Genomic DNA, 17,965 nt, shown 5'->3' on the forward strand with positions numbered 1-17,965 from the left:
GGGTCTCCAGCAGCTATCTGGCTCCCTCTGCTGACGGACCATCAACCCAGCCCCTGCCTGGCTTCCTTGTCCGTAATCTTCTTTCCTAGCTCTTTTGTCCGTGTAGCCAGAAAACCCCATGTGTTTATCTGGGAAGGTAATGAGGCATTTTGCTAAAGCTCCCAGAAATTCCACCTCTATAGGACAGGGGCAGTGAAGACAGGCTGAGGGCCACCCTTACGGGTATGTGCTTATTCTCCCGCATGCTGTTAGGAGATCAGACCGCTAGGAGGCCCCTGGCCACATTGCTCCTTCCATTGGAGGAGAGCATCAATTGGAATTCAAATCCCAGGTTTGCTACGCATCATTAAATTTAGTGGTGTGGTGTGGTGTGGTGTGTGTGTGTGTGTGTGTGTGTGTGTGTGTTTCATCTCTGAACTTCCATCCCCTCATAAGAGAATACTTGCTTTGCAGGATGGTTAAGATTGAGATGGGGTCACTCCTGTCATCCTCATAAATGGTTATATTTGATCACCAGAAGGAAAGCTTACCCAGCAACTCGAGGAAATGTATTCCTTGAATGAGAATTTCTTTCTTAATGTTGTTTACTCAGCTGTTTCCAGAAAACAAACAGTTACTTCTTGTTGTTGGCATGTGGGAGTTGAAGTCTCTCTTGATTGAGTGGCTCCGTTAGGGCCAGTGAGTTAAGGGACATCATGAGGCATTGTCCGTCATCTGTGATAGTCAGACTTAGGGGGGGAGTGAGTGTCAGAGGTGAGGCGCCTGCCAGAGGGTGCAGAGAACATTTGAGGAAGCACGTGGTGGCTGTGAGGGGCAAGGCAGGTTCTGCCAGCTCCAGGAAACCAGGTTTCTAGAATGCAGCAGTTCTCAGCAGGATGGGGCATCTGGACATGTGGGCAGGGAGGTAACTGGAATGGGTTGTTCCCATTCTGGAACAACTGGAGGCTGCACTGAGGGTTCCGCGATGAAAGGGGACGGTCTTGCCTGATGAAGAATTGATCGACCCAGAATGCCAGGATAGCCCCTGTTGAGAAACGTGGATAACAGGGTGCAGGCCTGAGGCCACCTGCGCACCTAGGTCAATAATAGCCTGCTATGTTTTCCCTAATGTTCCTGATATTTGCATGCGAATCTAAACAGGTATGGGGAGTTGCCTTCAACCAGTTCCCTGTTGACTGGCATCACTGTCAGTTTTTCTCTCTGAATATTGCTGTCTCTGTAGCCTTATTATAATGCTTTTTTGTTCCTACATGCTAGCCTCTCAGGAGTAAGATTGTTAGATTGAAAGGTATGTGTGCTTTTAAAAGATGGTGCCAGGGACACCTGGGTGGCTCAGTCGGTTAAGCGTCTGATTCCTGGTTTCGGGTCAGGTCATGATCTCACGGTTTGTGAGTTCGAGCCCCGCATCGGGCTCTAAGCTGATAGCAGGAGGCCTGCTTGGGATTCTCTCTGCCCCTTCCCTGCTTGCACGTGCGTGCTCGCTCTCTCTCTCAAAATAAACTCTAAAAAATAATTTATAGTAAAAGATGCTGCCAGAACGTTTTCCTCGAAGGCAGCAGTGCTTCAGCCCTTTCTCTTACCTGCTGACCAGCGAGCAGTCGGCACCATCTGTAGGTCTGCTGCTGTGCCGCCGGTCTGGGGGTTCCCTGTCCTGTAGGCCACCGCTGTGCGGCACTGGAGCCTGGGCACCTGTCGCTGATCATGAGCACTCTGTGAACAGGAATTAACTTCACCTGCATCGCATGTGACTTTTCCACTTATGCTTTATCCCTGGGCCATAGGAAAAGAGTAATTTTTTAAGACAGGTATGTCATTTTAAATTTCTAGGTTTTCTATATCTAGCTTATGTGTTGTCTGATTCAACTGGAATTCATCTAGGCTTATAGGCGGAAATAGAGTCTCACCTTTCTCTTTAAGAGGGATAGCCAATATTTCCAACATAAGTTGCAAATTGTTAAAAAACCACTTTCCCCAGTGGATTGAAGCATTACCTTTATGTAGGTGAATGTTCATGTATACTGGGATCTATTTCGGGTCTCTCCAGTCCATTTGGCAATTGTGCATTGGACCGTCTTGATTTGACTGCCTTTATAGTGTATCTGACCTCTGGTAAGGCAAGTCTCCCCCCACTCCCCCACCCCTCCAGTCTTGTTTGTATTTTTTCCTTGGCCATGTTGGTGCATTTTCCATTTAGGCTGAGAATTTTATTATAGTTCCACCTTTTTTCTACCCCCCCCCCCCCCCGCTCCCCGCACCCAAGTAGAAAACTTTATTGAGATTCTGACTGGGATTGCGTGTTACAGCTATCTTATTAGTATGCTCTGGATGCCGTAACAAAATACTATAGACTAGGTGGCAAAACAGCAGGCTTTTATCTTCTCTTGGTTCTGGAAGCCAGAGGTTTGTAATCACAGTGCCAGCAAATTCACTTTCTGCTAAGGACTCTCTCCCCCACTTGCTGACTGCTGTGCTCTCGGGTGCATGGCTTTTCCTACGTGATCACAGACAGCAAGACCTAGAGCAAGCAAGAGCCCCCTCTCTCTGGTGTCCCTTCCTTCAAGGACACACTAATCCTGTCCGATCAGGGCCCCAGCCTTATGGCCTCATTTAACCTTCATTTCTTATTCCTAATACTAGCACACTGGGGATTAGGATTTCAATGTAGGAATTCGGGGGAGACACAAAGATGCAGTCCATAACAGCTATTATTTTAGGTCTTGTGTGATATCCTTCAATAAAACCGTATCATTTTTCAGATCCTTTGCCTTTCATATTAAATACACTCCTGGTGGGAATGTAAAATAGTGCAGCCAGTATGGAAAACAGTCTGGCAGTTCTTCAAAAAAGTTACACATAAAGAGTTATCTTTTTTTTTTTTTTAAGTCTATTTATTTTTAAGAGAGAGCGTGGGCAAGCAGGGGAGGGGCAAAGAAAGAATCCCAGGTAGGCTCTGCACTGTCAGCATGGAGCCCAGTACGGGGCTCAAACTCAACGAACCATGAGATCATGACCTGAGCCGAAATCAAGAGTCAGACACTTAACCGACTGAGCCACCCAGGCACCCCAAGAGTTACCATTTGACTCCACTCCTACGTATATACTCAGGAAGAGTGAAAACATGTACATCCAGAATAGCCCTAGTAGCCAAAAAGCAGAAACAAACAAATGTCCATCAAGTGAAGTGTCCAAAATAGGCGGATCTATTAAGACAAAGTAGATGGGGGCACATGGGTGGCTTAGTCAGTTTAGCATCCGACTTCAGCTCAGGTCATGATCTCACGGTTTGTGGGTTTGAGCCCCACATCGGGGTCACTGCTGTCAGCGCAGCCTGCTTCAGATCCTCTATCCCCGCATCTCTGCCCCTCTCCCGCTCATGCTTTCTCTCAAAAATAAATATATTAAAAAAAAAAAATGTAGGGGCACCTTGGTGGCTCAGTCGGTTGGGCATCTGACTTCGGCTCAGGTCATGATCTCGTGGTTCACGGGTTCGAGCCCTGTGTCAGATTCTGTGCTGACAGCTCAGAGCCTAGAGTCTGCTTTGTGGATTCTGTCTCCCTCTCTCTCTGCCCCTGCCCAGCTCATACTCTGTCTGTCTGTCTCTGTCTCTCTCTCTCTCTCTCAAAAATAAATAAAACATTAAAAAAAATAATAAAAAAAATGTAGATGAGTGGTTGCCAAGGCTTAGGGGTGTCTGATGGGGATGGGGAATGACTGCTAATGAGTGCAGGGTTTCCTTATGGGGTGAAGAAAATGTTCTGGAATTAGTGGTGATGGTTGCCCAACTTTGTGAATACACTAAAAAACCACTGAATTGTACACTCTGTATACCTTGGTAGACCTTTCACTTTTTTTAATGTGAATTCTTGGGGGTTTTTACTTTTATAGCTATTGTGAATAGTATAATTTTCCCTAGAAAACTTTGTTTTTAGTTTTTTTCCGTGTTGATTTTTGAGAGAGAGTGTGAGTGGGGGAGGGACAGAGAGAGAGGAAGACAGAATCCAAAGCCAGCACCACACTGTCAGCTCAGAGCCCAACAGGGGGCTCAAAACCACGAACTGTGAGATCATGACCTGAGCAGAAGTCAGACGCTCGACTGACTGAGCCACCCAGGCCCTCATTCCCTAGACAACTTTTAGCGACTAGAAACATTGCTTGCTTCATCTCCATATCCTAGAACAGTTGCTGGCACATAGGTGCTCAGTGTTTAAGTGACAGATTGTTTTCCTACACCAGGAAGCAGAAAACTGCTCCTCACTGGATACTTGTTAGTTCAGCAGAAAGTCACACTAAACTGACCACAGTCCATCTGCTGTGACCTCGCAACCACAGTTGGTGATAAAATTCATCTATAGCTGGTTTCTGAGCACGCAGCACTTAGAGACAAAAACCCTCTTAACTTTGGAAGAAAAATGAATGTCAGATAGGGGCCTAGGGGAATGTTTTGGGACTGAGAGGGCAGCCAGCACTCCAGCCCCAGCCCCTTCCTGCCTTGTGGAAGGGCTAAGAGCTGCCAGGATCCAGCCCATGCTGAAGTCTGACTTCTGAAGTGTTGGCAATGATACGATACGGACCACTCAAAGCATCTGTGAGCTGGCTGTGGTCCCCAAGCCACCAGATTTCGATTATGCTGGAGAGCATGAGTCAGCTCTGTCCTGAGTGCTCAGTGTCAATTGCTGCCCTTCCTGCTGAATTTCTCTCTTCACCTTGTCCCAGAGTTATTGCAAAACCTGTCTTCCCCCACCCCCCGTTTGGGCCTAGAGGGTTGAATGCCTTCCACCAGAGCCCTCCGTTCACTGCCAGGTCTGGCCCCTGGCCCCTGCCCACTGTGCCCAGTGGAAGAGGGCCAGAGCTGAGCTCAGAAACTCCCCATACCCTGAGTAACAGGCCTTTCTCTCTCTCCCTGCCCAGGAAACAGAGGTGGAGCTGTACAACGAATTCCCCGAACCCATCAAACTGGACAAGAACGACCGGGCCAAGGCCTCGGCGGAAAGCTGCAGTTGCTGAAGGGGCAGTGAGAGCAGAGCACAGAGTCCTTCACAAACAAAGAACACACTTAGGCCTTCCAACACAAGCCCCCTCTCCTCTTCCAAACAAAACATAAAGTCATCTCTCAAATCCAGCTGCCAAAAGAAACCCAACAAACATACTCACCCTTACACACACACACACACACTCACACACACACACACACTCACACGCACACACCCACACACACACACCCCTATACCTACACCTGACACAAGCAGACAGACTCCAGCCCAGGCCTGTGATGACTCCATCGGGGTCTGCCCACCCACCACATCAGCCCTCGTATGGCAGCCAGGACAGGCAAGCTGTAGAAATCGTTCTGGTGTGGAGTCGGCATCGGAAGCTTATTCTTTTTGTCCACTGGGGAGAGAGAACTGTTTACAGTTAATCTGTGTCTAATTAGTTATCTGATTTTTTTAACGGTCTTGTGGTCTTTTTACCCCCACCCCCACCCCTCCCTCCTGTGAAGGCTACCACTTGGGAAGGCTGGTGCCCCATGCTTCATTACAGGCTCACACCCAGTCTGATAAGGCTGAGTTTTGTATGTATCTGTTAATGCTTGTTACTTTTAACTAATCAGATCTTTTTACAGTATCCATTTATTATGTAATGCTTCTTAGAAAAGAATCTTATAGTACATGTTAATATATGCAACCAATTAAAAATGTATAAATTAGTGTAAGAAATTCTTGGATTATGTGTTTAAGTCCTGTAATGCAGGCGTGTAAGATGGAGGGTTGAACCCTGTCTGGATTGCAGAGTGTTAGCAACTCAGAATTCAGAAATCCAGCTAGAGGCAGTATTCTGTACAGTAGACACAAGAATTATGTACGCCTTTTATCAAAGACTTAAGAGCCAAAAAGCTTTTCATCTCTCCAGGGGGAAAACTGTCTAGTTCCCTTCTGTGTCTAAATTTTCCAAAAGGTTGATTTGCATAATACAGTGGTGCGTGCAATGGATAAATGGTTGTTTCAGAAATTAAAATTCTCATTTTTCCTCCCCTCCCCACTTCCACACTTCGATCCCCTATAGATCAGCATCCTACTGATAAGAGGGAAAGGAAAATCCTAACAGATCTGTCCTAGTGATTTTACCTTTGTTCTAGAAGGCGCTCCTTTCAGGGTTGTGGTATCCTTAGGTTAGCAAACCTTTTTCTCCTTTTCCCCACCGACTCCCAGTCTTGCCCATTATTAATTAACCTGTTTCTTTGGTATGGAACCCTGGCAGTTCTGCCCCCTCCCTAGGATCTGCCCCTGCATTGTAGCTTGCTTAACGGAGCACTTCCCCCTTTTCCAAAGGTCTACATTCTAGGGTGTGGGCCAAGTTCTTCTGTAAAGAGATGAACGTGATGCCAATAAAATGTAACAAGAACAAAGATCATCTGCCTTTGCCCTGTCTTTTTTCCTTCTAGACCCTTGGCTCGGTAGAGACCATGTTAGCTAATCATAGCCAGTGCTTTATCAAGTTAAAGAGCCCTCCATAACTGGGCTCATGTGGTGCTCTGAGGCAGAGAGGCCTTGTCACATCCAGCTGTGCAGTACCTATCCCTAGTTTTGGGTTTTTTTTGTTTTTTTTTAATCACAGTGATGGGGCCTGGGGACTCTGAATGGAGAAGACATTGTCCCTTTAGAGGAGCAGCTACCGAGTGTTGGTTGCCTGTGGACCATACACAGCCTGTGGGTATGACTATAACTTAGCCTTTGTGTTCTTTTTGTTCTGTGTTGTGGTTGGCATAGTTGCTGATACTTAGATACCACATAGTTCTGGATTTCTGATTTTTCGCAGGAGAGGAAGATGTGGCAGAAGGGGCCCCGTGTTCAACATTCTAGGTCACCAGCTGGAACTGAATAGATGCCACGTCAGAGGGTTGGCGTAGGTTTTGCTTCTAGAAGTGCCCCCGTTGACTAAGCTCTTGGATTCTCCTTTGCTACACGTTTCTACATTCCCACGTCTCAGGCTCCTCGTTTGGTTCCTTCCCTCGTGCCTGCTGTTGGCTCCATTTGTGTGTTACAGATAGCATTCTCAGAAGCGCACAGCTACAACTCCACCTTGGCTGGTGCTGCGTGGCCTAGATCTTCTCTGGTTATGGACCCTGGGTGATGCACTCCTCTACAGACCAGGCTTCTGTTCAGCGATCTTGTTCTCTGGTCCTAACCTTAAATGTGACGTGGAGATTCACCTTGACCTCTCATCGCAACCATTATTGTAAGATGGATAATCATCCTGGCCGTTTACAGAAAGAAGGAATGGCTGACACTGAACTCTGCACTAGTACAGTATCTTTTTTCGTATTCCCACTTAGATTCCCCATAAGCATGTGCTTTTGAGCCAAACAAGTCGATTTGCTTCAACAAGCGGTAAGGATTTATTTTTGAGGAGGATGTGCGGGATGGAGTTTGTTTTCATTGATACTTAGGATTCTCTTCAGTAACACTCCTCGGGTTCATTTGAATGTGCTCTGCCTCCCGGTAAGAACGTGAATGGAGACGGATGCTGTTGCTGTGCTCACGCTCATCTCCGTTTGCTCTGACAGGGAGATGTTACTTTTGAGAAGAATGGGAATGCGTTTGTTGCGCTAACACAGATTTGTTTAAGTAGTATGCCTTAGTTGGACCCAAAGTCACTGTGTGTCACGGTGTGAGTGTGGATTGCTGGGTTTACTGGTGGTTTGCTCCAACAACCTATAAGGAGTCCCAGGCCGATTTTGTTGCGTTGACAGGAATTCTTATCCCAACTCCTCTTCAGGTTGAACCTAATTCCTCCCACTTCTCATTAAAAATATGCCTTTGAGATGAATGTGTGTTGCATTGCTTATGTTCGTGTTAGTTGATACTAACTAGGTAATGAGTTTTTGCCTTTAGGAAGAATGCCTGAGACCGAGCTCATTTGAACTAATAATGATGCTTCTCAATAGCACTAATTAGATTCGTGCTAATTCACTCTACCTCCCAGTAAGAATGTGCCAAAGAGATGAATGCATGGAGCGCACTTCTTGTGTCCATCGGTTTAGACTAACTTGCAGTTAGGAGTTACATAAATCAAATGAATCAGACTGAGTGTGCTTACACTAATTAGACTCCTCTTAATTGGCTCAGACTCTCAGACCTGGCTCTTGACGTGATTTTATATTGCTGAGTTTCCTTCATTTGTTTCACTAATCCTGACCCAGACCCTGATGCTCAGCCAGACATACTCTCAAGACCCATGATTTGGGGGCGCCTGGGTGGCTCAGTTGGTTAAGTGTCCGACTTCAGCTCAGGTCATGATCTCAAGGTTCATGGGTTTGAGCCCCACGTCGGGCTCTGTGCTGACAGCTCAGAGACTCGAGCCTGCTTCAGATTCTGTCTCTCTCCTCTCCCTGCCCCCCCCCCCCACCGCCTCTCCCTTGCTTGTACACACGCACTCTCTCTCTCTCTCTCTCTCTCTCTCTCTCAAAAATAAACTCAAAAAACATAAGTAAACAGGGGCGCCTGGGTGGCTCAGTCAGTTTAGCATCCAGCTTTGGCTCAGGTCATGATCTCGTGGTTTGTGAGTTCGAGCTTCATGTCGGGCTCTGTGCTGACAGCTCAGAGCCTGGAGCCTGCTTTGGATTCTGTGTCTCTGTCTCTCTCTGCCCCTCCCCCACTGTGTTCAGTCTCAATCAAAAATAAATAAAATGTAAAAAAATAAAAAATAAAGACCCATGATTTTTGCCCCCAGTCTGATCTTGAACATGAACTTGATGCTGAACCTCTTAACCTTCACTATGACCTTGATGATCTTCCTGGCTTTGAAATGACCTTGAAACTCATTCTGACCATGTTTCACCCTTTGAACCTGACCTGATACTGCCCTGATTCTGACCATGTCTCATCCTGATTATAAGTTGACTCCGTTCTTTACCTCAAACTGGACCTTTTCTGTGAACCCAACCTTGACTCGCCCTGGCTATAAAGTGATCTTGGACTTGGTTTAATGCTAGAACCTTCCCTCGATCCTAACCCTGATCCAGTCTGTCACCCTTTGGATATCATGTTTCTCTTGAATTACCTTCATTTTGAGCTTGACCCTAAACATCACATTTAATATTCATTACAACTTTGGAATGAACTTGAACTTCAAAATTGACCTTCAGCCTGATGCTAGCATGCTAATTAACCAAGATCAATGCTGAACTTACCCTTGAATTTAATCATGAAATGACCATGAAGTTAACCCTTGTCCCAGCCCTGATCATCCTCCATCTCACAGAGTCCCTGGTTTTAACCAAGAACCACTTGATCCGGACCTTGTCCTTCTTACACTAATGATCCTGACTATGATCCCCTTGACATGACCTTGGGTTAACTTTAAAATTAACCTGGAATCTCACCCTGATCCACTAATGTTCTGACTATAGCTCACCCTTTGAACTTGACCTTGATCTTCAACCTGTACACTGATAATCATCCTGACTTTAACTCTCCCTGAAATTGGAATTACTACAAATTTGACCCTGAATTTGAAAGTGGTCCTGAACCAGGCCCTAATTCTAACCCTTGTTTTCATCCTAACCATCATCCTTACCATATTTTGCTCTCAGTTTTAACTTGTCCTTGAAACTGACCTAACTTAGGACACAGAACCAAATGCTGACACTGATGCCTTCAACCTAAATCTGAAACATCCTGATTATTGTCCTGGCCATATCATGTCCTAAGTTTATATTTGACCTTGATTCTGTCACTGATGATATCCCTGATTTTGAGCTGCCATGAACTTAAAATGTCTTTGACCCTGGCCCTTATCCTTCACTTTATTCAGACCTTTCAACAGACTCTTAACTCTGATGCAAACCACCACCCTGACCATATCTTACCCCAGATTTGTACTTGATCTTGAAATGACCCTAATTCTTAGTATTCTTTTTTTTTTTATGTTTGTTTGTTTGTTTGTTTGTTTTTAGTAATCTCTACACCCATCATGGGGTTCAAGCTCAGTCCAAGATCAAGAGTCTGGACACTTTTCTGACTGAGCAAGTCAGGTGCCCATTTGAGACTCTTGTCCTGACACCAAAACGTTCTGTATTGTGAAACACCCTGGCCTTGAGGTGAATGTGAGTTTGAATTTTTCCTTGAATCTGACTCTGGTTCTGACCCTGATCATCATGACTATATCTTGCTTTCATTTTGAACCTGACCTTGACCCTGCTCTAGATTCTCACTTTGATATTGACAGTCATTCTAACCTTTCTCAACTTGACCTTGAAATAACATTACCTGCCACTATATTAACTGACCCATGTAACCTTGAACCTTACATCGTAACCATCCTTTGGACACAGGCCATGATCCATACCCTGTCTTGAAATAATTGATAATTCTCCTTACCACTGACCCTGATCTTTGTCCTCTTACGTTCATCATGACAAATCATGATCTGACCTATCACACCATGAACTTTATCCTGAAGCCAACTCTGAACCTGACTATGATGTGCCCTCCTAGAGTCCTTTTCCCATTTCCCAAACTATTTTCACCTCCCAGATCCCATTATGTCCTTTGGCTCTTCTCTTGGATATGTCCTGTATTAGTTTGCTAGGACTACTGTTACAAATATGCAGAGTCTGGGTGACTTAAACAAAAGAATTTTATTTTCTTGCAAGTTTGGAGGATAGAAGTTTGAGATTGAAGTGTCAGCAGAATTGGTTCTTTCTGGGGGCCCTCTCCTTGGCCTGGCCTGTAGGTGGATGTCTTCTCCCTGTTTCTTCACATCGTCTTCCCTCTGTGTGTGTCTGTGTCCTAATGTCTCTTTACGAGGACACCAGTCATACTGATACTGGGTTAGGGCCCATGCATACGACCTCATTTCAACTTAATTACCTCTTGAAAGAATGTGTCCTCACATTCTGAGGTACTGGGGGTTAGGATTGCAACATGTGAATTTGGGAGGGGACACAATTCAGCCCTTAACGTATGCTATCTACATGTGTTAGCTCCCTCGTCTCTCGTTACCTTTTAACATTTAACTTTCATTTCTTTAAGCTTATTTTGAGAGAGAGAGAGAGAGAGAGAGAGAGAGAGAGAATCCCAAGCAGGCTCTGTGCTGTCAGCACCAGCCTGACGTGGGTCTCAATCCCACAAACAATGAGATCATGACCTGAGCTGAAATTAAGAGACAGATGCTTAACTGATTGAGTCACCCAGGTGCCCCAACTTTTTTTTTTTTTTTTATGTTTATTTTTGAGGGCAAGAATGAGAGTGCGGGAGCTGGAGAGAGACGGGGAGGTGGTGGGGAGGACAGAGGATCCAAAGAGGGCTCTGTACTGACAGCAGAAAGCCCAATTCGGGGCTCAAGCTCAAACCATGAGATCATGACCTGAGCTGAGGTCACCTTTCATTGCTTAAAACTGGCTTCATGCCAGGTTTCCTCTTTCCTGACTTAAAATTTTTCCCTTTCTTTAAAACCTTGAAAAGTGAGGGGCTCCTGGGTGGCTCAGTCGGTTGAATGTCCAACTTTGGTTCAGGGCATGAACTTGCTGTTTGTGAGTTCAAGCCCCGCGTTGGGCTGTCACCACAGAGCCCACTTCATATCCTTGGTCTCCTCTCTGTCTGCCCCTCCTTTGTTTGTGCTCTCCCTCTCAAAAATAAACAAACGTTAAAAAAAAGAAAAGAAAAGAAACTTTGTAAGGTACAAACTACCCTATGTAAAGAGGAAAAAAAACAAGTTGAAGAGAAAACAGCTTGCGTAAAGTTGGCTGGCAGAAGGTTCCTTTCTCTCAAGCTTAGCTGTGTATTAGAATCAGCTGGAGACCTGGGCCCCATCCGATTCACTGAACTTGACAGTGCTGGGGTATCCCAAGTAGCTTTTTTAAGATTTTATTTTTAAGCTCTACACCCATCATGGGGCCTGAACCAAAACCCCAGTATCAAGAGTTGTGTGCTCTACTAACTGAGCCAGCCAGGCGTCCCTTTTAAAACTTTTCCAGGAGGGGAAACCAGTCTGGTTCCATTAGTTGAACTTCTGACTCATGGCTCAGGTCATGATCCCAGGGTTGTGGGATCAAGCCATTTGTTGGGTTCCTCGGTGAACGTGGAGCCTGCATATGATTCTCCCTCTCCCTCTCCCTCTCCCCCTCTCCCCCTCTCCCCCTCTCCCCCTCTCCCCCTCTCCCCCTCTCTCCCTCTCCCTCTGTGTGTGTGTGTATTTGAGCTACAACTAATGTGTAAGGCCCACAGAGAGAAGAGGATTTAGCCTTAAAAAAAAAATTTAAAGATATCAAATGCGTGCTCTAGCCAGCCCCTCTCCCCACCACTAAGTTTGCAGTCCTGCCCATTGATTGCCTCCCACATGGAGGTCAGTCTCACGAGCCATGAGATCAGGACCTGAGCCAAGATTAAAAGTTGGACACTTTAACCAACTGAGCCACTCAGGCGCCCCCTGCCTGTTAACTTTTGATTCCACTTTCCCTACATGCATCCAACCAATATATATATATTTTTAATGTTTATTTATTTTTGACAGAGAGCGAGAGAGACGGAGCATGAGCAGGGGAGGGGCAGAGAAGGAGACACAGAATCCAAGGCAGGCTCCAGGCTCTGAGCTGTCAGCACAGAGGCCGATGTGGGACTCGAACCCACGAACTGTGAGATCATGACCTGAGCTGAAGTTGGACGCTTAACTGACTGAGCCACCCGGGTTCCCCATCCAACCGATATTTTTAAACTGGAAGACAGCGCACAATATCCAGTTTTCTAGCTGCTCTTGAAGTAGAGGAAAGGGGTGCCTGCCTGGCTCAGTTGATAGAGCATCCAACTTTGATTTTGGGGGTGTGAGTTAAAGCCCCATGTTGAGTTGTAGAAATTACTTTAAAAGAATTTGGGGCAGGGGCACCTGGGTGGCTCAGTCGGTTAAGCGTCTGACTTCGGCTCAGGTCATGATCTCACGGTCCGTGAGTTCAAGCCCCGCATCGGGCTCTGTGCTGACAGCTCAGAGCCTGGAGCCTGCTTCGGATTCTGTGTCTCCCTCTCTCTCTGACCCTCCTCCGTTCATGCTCTGTCTCTCTCTGTCTCAAAAATAAATAAACATTAAAAATTTTTTTAAAAATAAAATAAAATAAATAAAAGAATTTGGGGCAGGGGTGGGGGAGAGGGGAAAGTGGGTGATGGGCATTAAGGAGGGCACTTGTTGGGATGAGCACTGGGTGTTGTATGTAAGCCAATTTGACAATAAATTATATTTTAAAAAGAAGAATTTGGGGCACCTGGGTGGCCCTGTCAGTTAAGCATCCAACTTCGGCTCAGGTCATGATCTCACAATTCTCGAGTTCCAGCCCTGCATCAGGCTCTCTGCTCCTCACCCGATTACACACTCTCCAAAATAAACTTTTTTTTAAGTTTAAAAAAAATAAAAATTTGTGAGGGCACCTATAAAGCCTACACACTAAATATATATATATATATGTATGTGTGTGTATATATATATATATATATATATATATATATATATATATATTTTTTTTTTTTTTTTTTTTTTTTTTTTAATTGGAAGAGGGGCACCTGGCTGGTGCAGTTGGTTAAGCGCCTGACTCCTGATTTCGGCTCAGGTCTTGATTCATGAGATCAAGCCTCAATTCTTGAGATCAGGCGTCGAGTTGGGCTCTGCACTGACAGTGCGAGGCCTGCTTGAGATTCATTCTGTCTCTTTCTCACCCTCCCTCCTTCCCCTGCTTGCATTCTCTCTGAAAATATATAAACATTTTTTTTAATGGGCAGAAAATGCAATACTGTGATCTCATTCCTGAATACCTCAGAATGATCATTAATTGAGGACCCACCTCAGTTAAAACTTGCATGCACTGCTCGTATGTTGTAAAAAAAATGTCTTTTGCAAGTGCTGGCTGAGAAGTCTGGAATACACGTGCTTCAGGAGACCTGGTTATGGGTGTGAGGCGCTGGCGGGACTTCTTTGCCAAGTGGGCTTAGCCCGTCCCGCTCTACCGGCTTTCCATGGCCTTCATTTCCTGAACCAGCCAGAAAATCCTGGCCGTCTGGAAGATAACCTGAGCACCAGCATGGTGCACCCTGTTCCTCTCTCCTTCCAGGAGAGGAGCACTGTGCCCTCACAGTACCTTTCCTGGCCCCCCTTCCTCTGGCAGAAATCCCACCTCCGCACTGCAAGGCTGAAGATGCCCCCTTCTGCTGGGGCGCATGTAATTTTCCTGGAATTACACGAAGGGAGCCAGTGCTGGAACTTTGTCAGCCACTTAGGCCATAGTCTGGTTCATGGGTGGATTATTACTGCCTAGTCTAGACCAGGGAGGAGAAAGGGTAAAGGCCGTGATAAATTTCTAGCCTGAGGGGAGGAAAAAGCCACCTTGGAGGGCCTACTGAACTAAAGTGGTGGATTCAGTAGTTGGGTTTGCATCTGTGTATGTTGCTTCTGCTTTGAGAAACTTGCGTGGCTGTCAGTTCAGAAAAATACTCTGGCTCTGGCTCTAGTCATTTTTCCACCCCTAGCAAGCACTGTTTGGGGGTTGTTTAGGAGTTGTGGAAGGACAGGGAAACGTCTTGCTGTCTTTTCATTCCTTGCCATGGGATCGGATCCTCCAACTCTGACCTCACTTCAGGTTATCCTGAAGAGCACCAAATTAAAAGGATTATACGCCAGGGCCAAGTGATATTTATTCTTAGAATGCAAGGGTGATTCAGCATGAAGATCTATCAATATAATCCACATTTATAGAAGGAAGGAAAAAATCCAACATGAGCCTCAATTGATGCAGAAGAAACACTGGTAAGTATTCAACAAGAATTGAATATGGGGAAAATAGTTACACATCATATTCTGATAAGGGGTATTAACCCCCTTGGATATATATCCAAGATACAGAAAGGGTTATAACTCAATGGCAAAAAAAAAAAAAAAAAAAAATCCAATTAAAAAATGGGCAGAGGAGCTGAATAGACATTTTCCCAAAGATAGATAGCTAACAGGTATATGAAAGGGTGCTCGACATCACTTATCATCAGGGAAATGTAAGTCAAAACCACAATGAGATCCCACCTGTGACCATGGCTAAAATGAAAAAGAAGTGTGGCGAGGATGTGGAGGAAAAGGAACCCTCGTGCGCTGCTGGTGGGAATGCAAACTGGTACAGCCACTCTGGAAAACAGTATGGGGGTTCCTCAAAAAACTAAATCCAAAGGAAATGAAAATACTAGCTCGAAAGATACCTGCACCCAATGCTCACTGCAGCATTATTTATAGTAGCCAAGACATGGAAGCCACAGAAGCATCCATCAATCAGTGAATGGATAAGGATGTGTGTGGGGGTGTGTATACGTGTGTGTGTGGGGTGTGTGTGTGTGTGTGTGTGTGTGTGTGTGTGTATTCAGAGCCACAAAAAGGGAAATTTTGCCATTTGTAACAACATGGATAGACCTTGAAGGTATGCTGAGTGAAGTAAGTCTGAGAAAGACGGAATACCCTATGATCTCATATGTGGAATCTAAAAAAGCAAAAAAGCAAACTCATACAGAAAGCAGATTGGTGGTTGCCAGAGACAGGGAGTGGGAGGTGGGTGAAATCAGTGAAAATGGTCAGAAGTACATACCTCCGTTACAAAGTACGGAGTACAAAGCCCATCATGTAGTTAATGTACAGTATGGTGACTAGAATTAATACTGTGTTACATGTCTGAAAGTTGCTAAGAGAGTAACTCTTAAAAGTTTTCATCAGAAGAAAAAAAAAATTGTAATTGTGTTGATGGATGTTAACTACATTTGCTGTGATCATTTTACCATATACACAAATAACCAAACCATTATGTTGTACGCCTAAAATTGATACCATGTTGTATCTCAAAAAAATTCAACATCTTTTCATTATTAAAACACTGAAAACAATAGAAGGAAGTTTTTTGACATAACAAAGGCCATACTATGGCAAAAGCCATTTACCTAAAATCAGGAACAAGACAAAGATGCCCACTTTCTATTCAACATAGTGCTGGAAATTCTATGCAGAACAATTAGGCAAGAAAAAGAAAAGACTTCCTAATTGGAAAGGAAGAAATAAAATATCCCTGGTCACAGGTGACACAGTCATGTACATAGAAAACCCTAAAGGATACACACACATATACACAACATTAGAGGTAATAAACTAAGTAACATTGCAAAATGCAAAATCCATACACAAAAATCAGTTGCATTTCTATACACTGAAAACAATTCAAAGTAAATTAAGAAAAAATCATGGGGCCCCTGGGTGGCTCTGTCAGTTGAGCATCTGACTTCGGTTCAGGTCATGATCTCCGTCCACGAGTTCAAGCCCCGCTTCAGGCTCTGTGCTGACAGCTCAGAGCCTGGAGCCTGCCTTGGATTCTGTGTCTCCTCTCTCTGCCCCTTCCCCCACTCATGCTCTGTCTCGCTCTCTGTCAAAAATAAACATAAAGAAAAATAAAATAATTTCATTTACAACAGTACCAGAAAGAATATTTTTAAGTTATAAAATACCCCTTTTTAAAATTTTTATTTTTTTATTTTTTAATTTACACCCAAGTTAGCATATAGAGCAATAATGGTTTGGGGAGTAGATTCCAGTGATTCATCCCCTATGTATAACACCCAGTGCTCATCCCAACAAGTGTCCTCCTTAATGCCCCTTATCCATTTAAGCCCATCCCCCCACCCATAACCCCTCCAGTAACCCTCAGTTTGTTCTCTATATTTAAGAGTCATGTTTTGGGGCGCCTGGGTGGCTCAGTAGGTTAAGCGACCGACTTCGGCTCAGGTCATGATCTCGCGGTATGTGAGTTCGAGCCCCGCGTCGGGCTCTGTGCTGACTGCTCAGAACCTGGAGCCTATTTCAGATTCTGTGTCTCCCTCTCTCTCTGACCCTCCCCCGTTCATGCTCTGTCTCTGTCTCAAAAATAAACGTTAAAAAAAAAATTAAAAAAAAAAGAGTCATGTTTTGTCCCCCTCCTTGTTTTTATATTACTTTTGCTTCCTTTCCCTTATGTTCGAATGTTTTGTATCTTATATTCCACATATGAGTGAAATCATAGGATATTTGTCTTTCTCTAATTTCATTTAGCATAATATCCTCCAGTTCCATCCACATAGTTGCAAATGGCAAGATTTCATTCTTTTGATTGCCGAGTAATACTCCATTGTATATATATACCACATCTTCTTTATCCATTCATCCATCGATGGACATTTGGGCTCTTTCCATACTTTGGCTATTGTCGATAGAGCTGCTATAAACATTGGGGTGCACGTGCCCCTTCGAAACAGCACACCTCTATCCCTTGGATAAATACCTAGTAGTGCAATTGCTGGGTCGTAGAGTAGTTCTATTTTTAGTTTTTTCAGAAACCTCCATACTGTTTTCCAGAGTGGCTGCACCAGTTTGCATTCCCACCAGCAGTGCAGAAGGGATCCTCTCTCTCCACATCCTCGCCAACATCTGTTGTTGCCTGAGTTGTTCATGTTAGCCATTCTGACAGGTGTAAGGTGGTCTCTCATTGTGGTTTTGATTTGTATTTCCCTGATGATGGGAGATGTTGAGCATTTTTTCATGTGCCGGTTGGCCATCTGGATGTCTTCTTTGGAGACGTGTCTATTCCTGTCTTTTGCCTATTTCTTCACTGGATTGTTTTTTGGGTGTTGAGTTTGATAAGTTCTTTCAGATTTTGGATACTAACCCTTTATCTGATGTGTTGTTTGAAAATATCTTCTTGCATTCCGTTGGTTGCCTTTTAGTTTTGCTGATTGTTTCCTTCGCTGTGCAGAAGCTTTTTATCTTGATGAGGTCCCAATACTTCACTTTTGCTTTTGTTTCCCTTTCCTCCAGAGATGTGTTGAGTAAGAAGTTGCTGCGGCTGAGGTCAAAGAGATTTTTGCCTGCTTTCTTCTCGAGGATTTTGATGGCTTCCTGTCTTACATTTAGGTCTTTCATCCATTTTGAGTTT

The 17,965-nt window shown here is 44.7% G+C and overlaps 1 protein-coding gene across 1 annotated transcript in view; it reads left to right on the plus strand.

The window, feature by feature from the left end:
- RAB7A (RAB7A, member RAS oncogene family) overlaps positions 1-6,406 on the plus strand; it is a 70,274-nt gene extending 63,868 nt beyond the window's left edge. The window contains exon 6 of the mRNA XM_027049819.2: positions 4,909-6,406. Within this exon, the coding sequence (XP_026905620.1) occupies positions 4,909-5,004 (96 nt within the window). The 3' untranslated portion in view covers positions 5,005-6,406. The remainder of the gene's footprint in view (positions 1-4,908) is intronic.
- Positions 6,407-17,965: the final 11,559 nt, after the last annotated feature.

This window comes from Acinonyx jubatus, chromosome A2, assembly GCF_027475565.1.
Source record: "Acinonyx jubatus isolate Ajub_Pintada_27869175 chromosome A2, VMU_Ajub_asm_v1.0, whole genome shotgun sequence".
In the NCBI taxonomy this organism is placed as follows: domain Eukaryota; kingdom Metazoa; phylum Chordata; class Mammalia; order Carnivora; family Felidae; genus Acinonyx; species Acinonyx jubatus.